This window comes from Heteronotia binoei, chromosome 9, assembly GCF_032191835.1.
Source record: "Heteronotia binoei isolate CCM8104 ecotype False Entrance Well chromosome 9, APGP_CSIRO_Hbin_v1, whole genome shotgun sequence".
Classification (NCBI taxonomy): Eukaryota; Metazoa; Chordata; class Lepidosauria; order Squamata; family Gekkonidae; genus Heteronotia; species Heteronotia binoei.
In genome coordinates this window covers 98,849,529-98,862,250 of record NC_083231.1, presented here as the reverse complement: position 1 = coordinate 98,862,250, position 12,722 = coordinate 98,849,529, and the positions used below count along the sequence as shown (strand labels likewise).

Sequence of the window (12,722 nt, the reverse complement as noted above, 5' to 3'; positions counted from 1 at the left end):
GATGATGATACCCAGTCGGGACATGTTCTTGTTGGAACCATCTAGAAAATTACCTCATCATCTCTGATTCCTCCCCCTCCTGTCACACAGTGGGGGACCAGGAAGGGCCTTCTACTGGCTGCCCAGAGCACCCACCCAACCCCTGTATGTTCCCTTATTATCAAGTAGCTTTTAACTGTGACCAAAGAGATATAATGACCCAGGCAGGTTAACAATAACATGTTTGTTACAAGTGCTCAAAAACAATCAGTGGTTTGTAAAACTTTTTAGTGCAACAGTGAATAAAGAAACACAACAAAAGTTGGTACAAAGAAATAAACAACCCTGACACAGCTAATTGGACATTCTCTTCTTCTGACTTCAAACCAATTCACCCTCTCTGGCTGCAGCCTTCTTCTAGCTCCAGAGAGACCCACCCCTCTCTGTCTGTAGCCTCTCTAGAGAGAACAACTCTGTCCATAGCTTGGCCTCTTAATGCTTTCCTCTCAGGTCCCACCCCTCTGGGCAGATTTCCCCTCCAAAATCTCTGCCACCTAATCAGAGGGACAGAAGGGATCCTGGGAGATATAGGCCCACTAGTCACTCCTACACAGGCTTCTCTGGAACCTGTAGGTTGTACTAGACCTAAGATCATGACACCTCCCATCCTATGGTCCACAGGTTGTCATGAGAAGCTAATTATCACATTTCCTTGAAGATTGGCCTTGAAGATGATAAAGACTGTGTAGGCCATGAGACCAACTAGGATGGAACAAGCCCTTTACCATTCACATTAACCCTTGAGGGGGATCAGAGGTGCTTTTCCTTAAACCCTCTCATTTTGTCATAATTTTGTTCGCACTGTTGCATTGCAAAATTTATATTTTAACAGCTCCATAATACAATTAATTTTAGACTCTTACTCTAACTTTTTAAACTTTCTGTGAAGAAATTTTTAGTCAGGTAGATTTGTTTTTTAACACTATAGTGGGATTAAGGAAAACCAATGTTCTTCTGGTACTAGGTCCCTTTCCCAAAATCTCCAGGTATTTCTCATCCCAGAGCTGGCAATCCTACCTGGAACTCCCTTTCCCAAGAGCCCCACTGTGCATCTTCATTGTTGGTGTATGTGTCAGGCAAAGACTTTATTTCTTCTGCTTTTGTGCTTCATCTGTCCATCACTAGATACTGTGCTATTGTCATGCTATAACAGTTATTCACAACTGGACTGTATTGTCCATACTTGAAAATCCAGTTGCAGATTATTGCTGCAGCAGAACGACAGTGCAATATCCTTCCTTTTATGAATACAGTCTTTTTGTGAGTCTCTTTGTGTGTTTTGCTCTAGCTAGTTTAGCTTTGGTTTCTGGCTGTCATGAACTGCTGCTATATTGTGATAGTCATGTGTCATTTATGGCTGTTTAAAATATTTGTTTATGATGATCTAAGTGATTTAATTGCATTGCACATACATGCTTGGTTACAGATCACTTCAAGCCATCTATTTTGGAAAAAATAAAATTAAAATAATTTAATGAGGTAGTACATTGGGGGGAGGGGTTGCTTTCATCAAGGATTGCAGATTAAATAGTCCAATCTGTTTCATCATTATAACAAAATTCATAATCTAGTATTTTATTTAAATGTTATACCTTAGATATTTGAGGGGGGGGGGGAAGAGTTATTACTGACTTGCTGGCAGCATCCAGGAATGTGGCTCTCTACTTGCACAATGCAAGCAGAATGTAATTGTTTTCCATTAGAAGACTGTGTTTCATGAAAGAGAATATTCAGTCATGTGATTCTCCACCTGCATTCTGTAGAGTTATCATCTCAAGGGAACCATGCCACCTGCTTTTTGTTTTTTGGTTTTTTTATCATATAAAAATCTACTTTATGCAGGAGATACATCTTCCTACTTGCTCTGATAAACTCACTTAGATAGCTAATTATTGTATTATGTGGTTGTATTAGTAGTGCTGTTTTTTGGGGGGACACTGATACACTACAAGTTTATTTAGATTTTTCTAGTTTATCTACCTGCCTCAATAGTAGTTTGGAAAATTCTCCATTAGTAATAGTGGAGGTGGGGACAATGAAAGTGCTTTAAAATCCAGAGTTTTTGAGTGAATCCTAGAGTGTCACCCTGATACAGTGACATCATATCCAGGTTTGTGCCCAAAGTGATATTGCAGCTTCAGTGTGATGATGGTTTGCCCCACAAATTTGCTTCCAATGTTCCACCAAGCACCAGATACCCAGTCAACCTTTCCAGTGGAGAGATAGGCTAGGAAAGCTAAAGTTAATCTTGAAGCCTTTTGAAAGGGGTCTGCCAGAAAGCTAGTCAAATAAACAGAACTACGGTTCCCATAGTTCCGCGAGCAAGGGTGCTTCAGCTGTTTTAAAACTGTAGTACAGACATCCTGCTATGTTTAAGAATCTTGTTCTGGTTTTCACCCTCAGCGTTTTTCTGGGTACCTTTATATCAGTTTAATTTCATGCTTCTTATGAAACCCTGACTGTAACCTGTATTGTTTGAATCTCATTTAGAAGAGCACCAAAGCCACCCACAGATCACAAAATTTGACTTTGTAGAAATATTGTTGACTGTCATGGTGGGTTATTTCCTCCCATGAAATGGTCGCTTCATTTCTCTTGCTGAATTGCAGTCTGTGCCTCTGCTTACCTTTTCCATCTGCAGTCTGATTTGGTTTATTTCTTCTAATCCCCAGTAATGCATCTGAAGTGAAATTTCTGGAATGCTGTTTTGTGTGAACAGAACTATGAAATTTTACGGCCATCTGTTCCTTCGCTGAAATAAAGAGACTCCTGACAGAGACTTCAATGGGTTTTTTTAAAAAAAAAACATTAAAAGAATCAGACTCTAACAAAATGGACTTAACACACAGGGAGCTGTTTCCATTTCTGTGTATGTAATATCTTTGAATGCATTAGGTTTTGTATGTGGCAAACTCAGAATTTGTAGAATATACATCCCACCTGATAGAGAAGGGATTGAGTTTCATTAGTTGGATGCAATTATCTCGCCCTGTGTGAAGCTGCCTTTTCTTGTCAAAAGCAAAGGAAAACCGCTAAGCCTATTATAACATCTCTTTTGATGTTTTTATAGGATATAATGAAAGATGAATACTCGACACTGACACTGCAACTGAAGGAGAGAGATGAAGTCATTTCTCAACTCCGCGAAGAACTGGTAAGCAGGACTGAACACTTATTTCTTCACAGAGCTCATCCAGATAGCAAGTTGACCTTGTTGGGACCAACAAGTGTGCATGTGTGTTTTATATACACACAGAGAGTATTTACTCGTGTGCAAGTCTAGTTCCTCCTCCTCTGCAGGTATGCCACCAAAAACCAAGGAGGCCATCTTATATTTGCATAAAGGTTACAATTGCACTCAATAACAATTGACTGTGTGTACGTGCACGAGAAAACTTATACTTTAAATAAAACTTTGTTGGTCTTAAAGGTACCACTGGACTCAAATTTTGTTCTGTTGCCTCAGATCAACGCAACCACCTGAATCTTAACTATTTCTGTGCGTAGATAACATTTTCAAGGGATCGATCCAAATAGGCAGCCGTGCTGGTCTGAAGTAGTAGAACAAAATAGGAGTCAATTGCACCTTTAAGACCAACTTAGTTTTATTCAGAACGTAAGCTTTCGTGTGCATGCACGCTTCTTCAGACGACATTCAGGGTCATCTTCCTTTTGAGTCATTGTGGTACATAATATTATTGTGCCTGCTGTAAAGTAGATAGCCAGGAGCCATATTAATCATTCATTCTGATTCAAGGAGATTTACAAGTCCTCGGGTATCTGGGGACTTGTCAACCTCAGAAAGGGCTACTATGCAGGGACACTGATAGCGGTCGTTTCTTTTGGAAGATTGTGTTGACAGTTCTCTTGCGGTATCAAAGAGGCATTAGTCACTTTTGAAAGGAATGCAGCAGTTCTGTGTGGATCTTACCTAGCATAGGTGTGTGCCCACACACAAACAAGAGAGAGAGAGATGAATGAGAATCACAGAGGAACTATGTTTTCTATTTTATCTGGGTCTTTAAAAAATAATTTGAAGCGTCCATTATCAAAAAAGTTCCTTATTGCCATTATATTGAGTTATAAAGAGTGTGTTAAAAATAAATGAATTGTCTTCAAATGGGGCATACGACAATGGACAAAGGATGAATAGAATACGATTCACAGTACAAACTATGTAAACATTGGTTGTTTTACTGTAATTTAATTTTATTTGTTGAAAATTATTTTATAGATCCAGTGGTCCACGAACATGAAAACCACAGATCTTTCTCTCTCTTTTCTCCCCTCCCTTCTGCATTAGTCCTTTCCACCCCAGGAAACCTGTGAGACCACAGGACCTATGTGGTTATGTTAGCTACATAAGTTGGAGGGCTGCCCTGAAGAGGGGAAAGGGCAAAATTGCTAAGTTTTCTCTCTTCCATGTGTACAGCTGCCTTATCATTACTGTGAACATGACTGAACTGGGCTTTATTTTATTTTATTCAGTTTTTTAAAAAATGGATCTCAAGTGTACTTCTATACAAAATATAGGGCTGCACTACTTTTTTTTTTTTGCACACAGATATTGTCAGCGTGAAAGCTGCACTTTCAGAGTGTGGAATGCTTTCTTGAAACACCTTCTGTTCACTGTGTTAGCTGCTTGATTAGTTGTACCTTCAGCAGCATTTATTTAAATGCAGGTTTCTCTACAGTGAATACAACCAATCACTGTGCTGCCATATAACCAATCATGGTCAAAGATTCTTCTGAAATTCCATTCATCTGAATTTATGCTTTAATTTTGTAGTTTGGAGTTTTCTGGCCTTGTGTTTGAAGTGGAACCCATCTGTTAGGAGTTCTCAAGGGGGGGGGGTTGTGAATTTTGCACTGAACACTTTTTAAGTTTGCCACAACCCTCAGTGTCTTTACCTCTTTTCCCAACCTCTAATTTATTTATTTATTTCTCAGATTTATATCCCGCCCTCCCCGCCAAAGCAGGCTCAGGGCGGCTAACAACAGTCAATGTCACTGAAGTTATACCCACTGATAACACTAATAATAATAAGTACATGTGTATGCTGTCAAAACCACTCACAGAAAGAATCTCAATGCAATCATATGTGTGATCACTTCACTGTAGCTTCTTCGTAGTGTTTTGTCAATGTATATATGTACACTGAAAATATGTTGGGAGATACAAATGATGGGAAGGAAAACTGTAGTAGCTTCCACATTATGTAATATTAAAGAAAATTTTTAAGTATTCTCTTCATTATGTTGGAATTAAGGATGAGTGGAATTCACCACAGAGTGAAATAAGAGAATCAGAGAAAATTGTTCATTCATCATTAGCTTTGTGATGATGATTCAGGTTGAGGGGAGTTCTTCCTGAACACATGCTGAACACATTAACATTTTAACATACATCTTCATTCGCCAAAAGTCTTGGGGTGCTTTTTGTAGCTGAAGGACATTTGACAACTTCCCCTCCCCTCCAAAAAAAATTCTCCTGCTTTGTTCAGCAGTAATGTTCTCTGTCCTAGAACAGTCATTCCTCTATTCAAACCAGTGGTCCATCTAGACCTTGGCTAATGTGCATTACATACTGGTTAAATCTCTTGTCAAGAGATCCTTCTACTGTGGGTTTGTCTCTTTTTTGAAAATGCAGTAATGTCCACAAATTTCTAAGGGATATTCTGTGTCATTAAATTGAAATAGATATGAATAAATTTGCAGAGGGCAACTCAATACTGAAATGAAGGTCTTAGGTGGATTAATTTCTAGTTCCTTCCCTTGAGATACCTATCTGTCTGTCTGTCTATCTATTATCAGTTTAAGATATGTATTATATGCATTTCCAGCACTCGGTTGTTTACCAAGGCAATCCATTCTTTGTAATGGTTTTGGCCTTTAAGCCTAGTCTCTCATCTATGTATTTATTTTTATTTATATACATTACTTATAGTCTGCTTTTCTCACTAAGACTCAAGGTGAATTACATTATTTTAATCAATGCAGTCAACAGGATTATATAGCTAATAAGCAATGCAATAGGACTCAGAATTGCAGGAATTTGAAATGGAACTGTCTTCAGAACAAAGCATGAGTATTAAACATGATATATTAAATAATGCAATATGTGGCACTCCATCGGCAGAAACAGTTTATTTTCCTGGACAAGTCTATTATGATATAGCTCCTATTTACTTTATAAAAATGCCCTCCTAGGCAATTCTTTTTTTTTTTTTTTTACAATTTCAAACAACTTTATTAGAAAAAAATTCCAATAGATAACAACAAAACTATATATGTAAATGATTCATTAGAGAGGAGTAGTACAGAATTCCTGACAAAAGCATTTTACATAGTATAATATTGTAGGTATTATGGACCATTGGGTACAATGGGATGGATAGAAAAAAATAGGACTGAATAACAATCAGAACCAATATAGAAGGAACAATGAAATAAAATATGGGCAGGGGTAGTCCTGTATACCAAAAGGTGCGGGAGGTGGGGGGAGGAAGAGAGGGATGAGAAGAACAAGAAAGGGAAGAAGATAAGAGAGAGGGCAGATCCTCCTAGGCAATTCTGTTTTGCGTAGCTTGCAAAATGCCAGGAGCGTTCCAGACCTCTTCAGGCAAGCCATTCTACAGGATGGGGTCACTACAGAGAAAGCACATATATGGGCAGTTGTTCCCATCTGCAGAGTGGTAGCTACAGAAGACCCTGCTCAGATAAGTTTTTTCTCCCATATTCGAGTCCTTAATTCTATATTCATCTATGGAATGAAAATATATAATTTAAAATAATTATATGCTGCCCTCTGGCTTGTAACTTCATGCTGTTCTTTCTTTCCATCCTGGCTTCAAACCAGGGGGGAAGTTGTTGGCAAAATAAACAGGAGTGGGCTTATTTTTGACTCTGAGAGTTACTGTCCATAAGCGGCCACTGTGGCAGAATAAGACTATAACTTATATGGCAGAGTAAGACTATAACTTAGCCCAAATTCTTGGATGGATGGCTGTAATCAATTTCTTCCTTATTTTTATTGCTAGAAAGTCGAAAGTAGGCGCCTTAAAGGTGACATCTGGAATGGCATCGGCCAATAAAAATTTTATACATTCCTCTTCTGAGCTAAACTTTGTGAGAAATTGATTCAGCAATTTATTTTGAATGGGCTGATTGAGTTGACAGAATAGAATACAGTGGGCAATATCTTCTATCTGGTTGATACCACAGAAAAAAAGACTACAGGTATTTTTAGGAATCTGCCTTGTAGGTACGAAGATGTCATAGTTTGGAATCGAACTTGAGTAAATGCCTTTCTTAAATGGGCATTTGAGAGATCAACTAGATAGCAGGAGAAGGATTTATTTTTCTTGAACCGGGGGATACCAGACTGAGAATTTAGATTGACGGGTCAGGTTGATGTCACAAAGGGCATCCCTATTGAAAATCCAGTCCCGCAGTTTACCTAAGTCCCAACCCATTACCAACTTTATAGATGGTAAAAAGTACATTTGTAAAATGGGAGCAAGTAGTTTGGACTACACATTCATATTGCTAAAGTGCTGAAAACAATGTTTTCTAGGTGGTGATCTGGTATACTGCTAAGCTTCTTATAGTATTTGTATTTTGCTATGCATTTTAATGATTTTTTTTAATGGCGAGAAGCACATTGTATACTTTGGGGGTTTTGTTGAGTTGTTATGGCCTATGGCTGAAGCAATAAAATTCTTTTACTTTGACTGACGCTGGTTATATGTAGGGTTAACAGCCTCCGCATGGAGTCTGAAGTTCTTCTGGAATTACAGCTGATCTCCAGAATGCAGAGATCAGTTTTCCTGGGGGAGATGACAGCTTCAGAGGGCAGATTCTGGCACCAGATCCCCACTAAGCTCCCACCCTTCCTTGGGTACCACTTCCCAGGCACCACCTCCTACATCTCTAGGAATTTCTTAAGCTGGAGTTGTCAACTCTACCTATATGCTGCTAGAAATAATGGCTCATGGAAGGAGTCTATTTTCTTAAGTAACAAACAACTTAAATGTCCTAAGAGTTATGTTGTGAAGGTGGCCGTTTCTGTAGGTTGCTTGCTTGAATAATTAGTCGCTAACTATTTACCATAGGAACTCATTATTTCATTTCATTTCATTTTATTTAGTTTATATCCCACCCTTCCCACCAAAGCGGCTCATGGCAGCTCACAACACAAAAGTTCTAACATATGATTAAGTTAACATTAGGAAAGCAGAAAAAAGAAAGCAGCTTCCAGAAATCAGCTGCTGTCTTGTCACATCTATTTATTGATGTAATTTGTGGCATTTATTAGCCACTTTTAGTGAGGGAAGTCTTTCCGAGTAGTTCATCTCGTATTGTCATGATGTCTGTTTTGGGTTTGCTTCTGGCTTGCTTTCCTGCCCCCCCCCCCTTTGTAGTGCAGATGGAGGCAGATGGACATAAGAAGTGGCAGCACATTGAAAGGGTCAGATGCTCCATGGAGCAGATCAGCAGAAAGCCACCCCATGGAATCTGAGCTATCTTTCTAATAAAGAAAGGAGATAATTTCTGCTTCAGGCTATCCATTACCTAAATGATTTGCAAGGGATAAGGTGTCTTCCCCCCCACTCCATCTTTCCCAGGAGAGGTTAAATGGAAGAGAGAAGACTAGATTCTACCAGCATGTGCAGAAAAAAAATGTTGTGTTTATTTAATTTTTTGCCATCAAGTCATAGCCAAGTTGTAGCGACCCCATAGAATTATCAGGGCAAGAGGCCAACATAGATGGTTTGCCATTGCCTGGTTCTGAGTAGCAACCTTGGACTTCCTTGATGGCCTTTCATTCAGGTCTGACCCTGCTTAACTTTTGAAATCTGACAAGATTGAGCTAGTCTAGGCTATCCAGGTCAGGGCAGAAAATAACTATCAGGAAACAAACAAATGTTCCTATAAGGGGATTGTATGAGCACCATCTCTTAGTTTAGGATTCCCTCCCCTCACCAAGATTAACAAATTACAGTTTTGTGATGTAACCATAGACCAATAAAAATCTTTAGTCCCATCCAGATCTAGCATTTGAAACATGATTTGCTTCTCTTATCTATGGTTAAGTGTGACATTTAAATATTCTACTTATGATTAATTATTGGCTACAAATCAGGATATGCAACCATTTATTGAAGTGAGTTTGCAAATTTTGTTCTGGTTTAGCCTTGGTTAATCATTCTCTCTGCACTGAGCACACCATGACTGAGTCTTTCTGCTTGTACTATCTCACTGTGCCTCCCTATGAGGTGCAGACACTAGCACAGTGAATTAATCTGTGTTTTCATCATACTTAACCAGGGTTGGGGCAGCAGACCTCAAATCATAGCCAAGTTTTTGATTTCTTCACTTGGACTTTATGAAAAAACATAGCTGGTATCTAGATGTTGGCAAGTAATTGGGTGAGTTTCATCTTTTTCAGGGAAGTTCTTTATTGTCAGTCTGTCTTCATGGCCTGCCTGTCTCAGCAGATCATTCTTATTATTCTTTAATGCAAAATCTTTACATAGTCTAATTAGTATTGGAAATTAATATTGTTGCGTATTGGCATGAATCCAGGGATCTTTCTGATAAAGCATAAGACACAAGCAGCTTGCTGATTTCCTCCTCCAGTCTCAGCCCCCCCCCCCGGGAACCCTTTTCTGGAGAGTGAGGGGCTGCAGTTGTAGCTGAAGGAGGAAATGATTGGCACCCCCATAGTCTAGCAATAGTTACTTTTGCAGGAGGATCATAATTTTCACTTCAAAGGTGTATCAACAGAGAGGCTGTTTGGCTTCACTTACTGTAGTATTGACATTGGAATGTAAATAAATTGAATATTCACACACAGGAGGTACATGTTAGCTTTGGTAAAGTGAAGTTCTTTGCGAGAATAAAGAAGGCCGTTTTTCTGAGCCTCTGCAGTAAATACTGGTTATCTGTATTGTGTTTCAGATGTGGTTACATTAAGGAATGATGTATTATATAATTAGTATATAAAATTAAGTGACAAAAAGGGATACAGAGAGCATCAAGCTTTTGTGCGCTGTGGAGTTCTGATTTAAAATCCGTCTTGTCTGAAGCATATATTATGAAGCAGCTGGCAGTTCTGCCACTGCAAAATTATACTTTGTTGATACAGTGAGCTTAGCATAGTTGATGCTATGGAATTTGTTCCAGCGGGTAGAGAATGTATTCGTTTTAGATGACAGCAGTGTTTAAGATTCTAGCTGGAGTTTATTTATTAGGTGTTAAGCGTTGTTACTATTTATTTCCAGTTTTAATTATTTCTATTGCTTCTGTTTGTGTGCTGCTTTCCCAAGTTGCAGCTCTGAAAACCCTGACCTGGGTGGCCCAGGCCAGCCCAGGCTCATCACATCTCTGAAGCCAAGCAGGCTCAGGCCTGGTTTAGTACCTGGATGGGAGACCACCAAGGAGGTCCAGGGTTGCTACACAGAGGAAGGCAATGGGAAAACCACTTCTGAATGCCTCTTGCCTTGAAAATCCTATGATGTCGCCATAAGTTGGCTGTGACTTGACAACTCTGACTATCACAAAAGTGGCATACAACAAAATGCAACCTGACAACTCTATATCACAAAAGTGGCATGTAACAAACTGACTACCGTAACAATAAAAATGTAGCAGGAGATGTTTTAAAACATGTCCACATATGAAACTGCCTAACACCGAGTTGGAGTATTGGTCCATCTGCTCTCCCTCTGGATATTAGTACCTATCAGGATCTCCAAGTGTGTGTGTCAAGAGCAGGGGTGGCCAAACTGAAGCTCAGGAGCCGCATGTGGCTCTTTCACACATGCTTAGCTTCATCTATCTTAGAAGGTTTTTGTGAAGATAAAATGAAGAGAAGAATAATGTCAGGGTATTTGTGACTAAAGTAGGGATATAAATGAAGCAAGTAAGTACTAAATATAGCAGAAGATGAGGGTCAGATAACAGGTAGATTGATGGGTGGGAAAGAGAGAAGGAAACAGGGAAGGGTGAGGATATGGAGGTTGCCAGGAGAAGGGAAAGGGAAAATAGTTTGAGGAAAGGGATACAAGGGAAAATGAGGTGCCTTATTCAGGTTTTTGGTGGCTGGGCCAAGCCTGGCAGCCAGGATCACTCAGTTGGCCCAGCATAACACTGCATAACACAGCCTGGCAGCTGGCAACACACAACTGGCACAGCCCCATGTCCAGAATTACATGACTGGTCTTCCCAGGCAAGAGGCTGCAAGGGAGAGGAAAGGAGAGAAAGCTGAAGCCGAAGGACAAACAAAGGTAGGATGTGTGGTAAGTAGGAAGGAGAGAAGGAATCAGGAAAAAAAGAGAAGCTTTCGGGGGAGAAAGAGAATATAGGAGGGAAGGGGAAAATGAGATGACCACTGCAAGTCCTTGTGGGTCTCCCACTTGTAAATTTTCTGTTGCTGTTGTATATTGATTGAACAATCAAAAGCCCCCACATGCTGCTGGATTTCAGTTGGCTCTAATTCATCACCTTTTGCAGACTATCAAAACTAGGTCCTTCACCCTGACAGAAGGAGAATGAGATATATTTCTGTTTGATAGCTGGCCCTCAGAGAATATACCTTTGTTACTGCAGCTTCATAAGAGGTGCTTAATGCCTTAGGACAAGCTGTTGGAACATATGCAGTAGATTTGCAGGTCCTAGGGTTTAATCTTGGAGGATTAAATAGGTGGCCGGCATTAACATCTTTTAACTGGGCAGTTTATCTGAAATAATTTGTATTAGAAATGCTGCATAAATTTATCACAAGAATAAGAGCCAGTATTCTCAAGATTATCTCCTTTCTCCCTCTTACAATAACCTGTAAGTAGGTTTCCCCTTGAAGCAGTTATCAAATTGCTGTTGCTGCCCCCACTTTGTATGGAATACTTGCCATCACATTTCAAATATGTTACATTCTAAGATTGACTTGAGCTTTCCCAAATAATTAGGTTATCCTTTAACAAATGGCATTGGAGAGGGGATCCTAGCTCATGCAAATCGGAATATATGCTCATTTACACTAGCCATAGACATAATCAGGGCTCTTTTGTAGCAGGAATTCCTTTGCATATTAGGCTACACCCCCCTGATGTATCCAGTCCTCAAGAACTTACAGCAGGCTCTCTAAGATGAGCCCTGTTAGCTCTTGGAGGATTGACTACATCAGTGGGTTTAGCCTAACATGCAACGGAGTTCTTGCTACAAAAAAAGCTCTGGATATACTTTCTTTAAGTGTTGTTTTTAATTTGTCAAAAATAATTTTTTTAAAAAGGTCAGGAAACATAGGGTCGGATCTAACTGGCTTTTCCACTGGTAGAAAAAGGAGTCTCCTTTGACCACCAAGAAGGCTGTATTTGGGGATCATGAAAACTTCAAAAACAAAAGCCACACAAGGATGGGAGAATACAGTAAGTAGGGGAAGTGGCTGAGAATGAACAAAAAACCTAGCTGGATCCAGCACACATGCAAGTGCATATCCTCTGTGGCAAGACAGATAGAAACAGCGAAGCAGTTTTTAATTCAGTGCAATATACATATAGGAAATTGAATCAAATTTCATGCCCTTGAAACTTTAATGCCATGATAATCTCTGTTTGATAAGAGAAACGGTGGTACGCAAGGAAATCATATTGTGTATTCATCTCAATGATAATTGCATACTT

General features: G+C 39.4%; 1 protein-coding gene across 3 annotated transcripts in view; it reads left to right on the top strand.

Moving 5' to 3' along the window:
• CCSER1 (coiled-coil serine rich protein 1) overlaps window positions 1-12,722 on the top strand; it is an 892,842-nt gene that overhangs the window by 396,954 nt on the left and 483,166 nt on the right. For all 3 annotated transcript variants that reach the window (XR_009555820.1, XM_060247055.1, XM_060247056.1), the window contains exon 7: window positions 3,110-3,193. Coding sequence is in view for 2 of the 3 variants with exons in the window: in XM_060247055.1 (XP_060103038.1) it covers window positions 3,110-3,193 (84 nt within the window). In the remaining variant the exon portion in view is untranslated. The remainder of the gene's footprint in view (window positions 1-3,109; window positions 3,194-12,722) is intronic.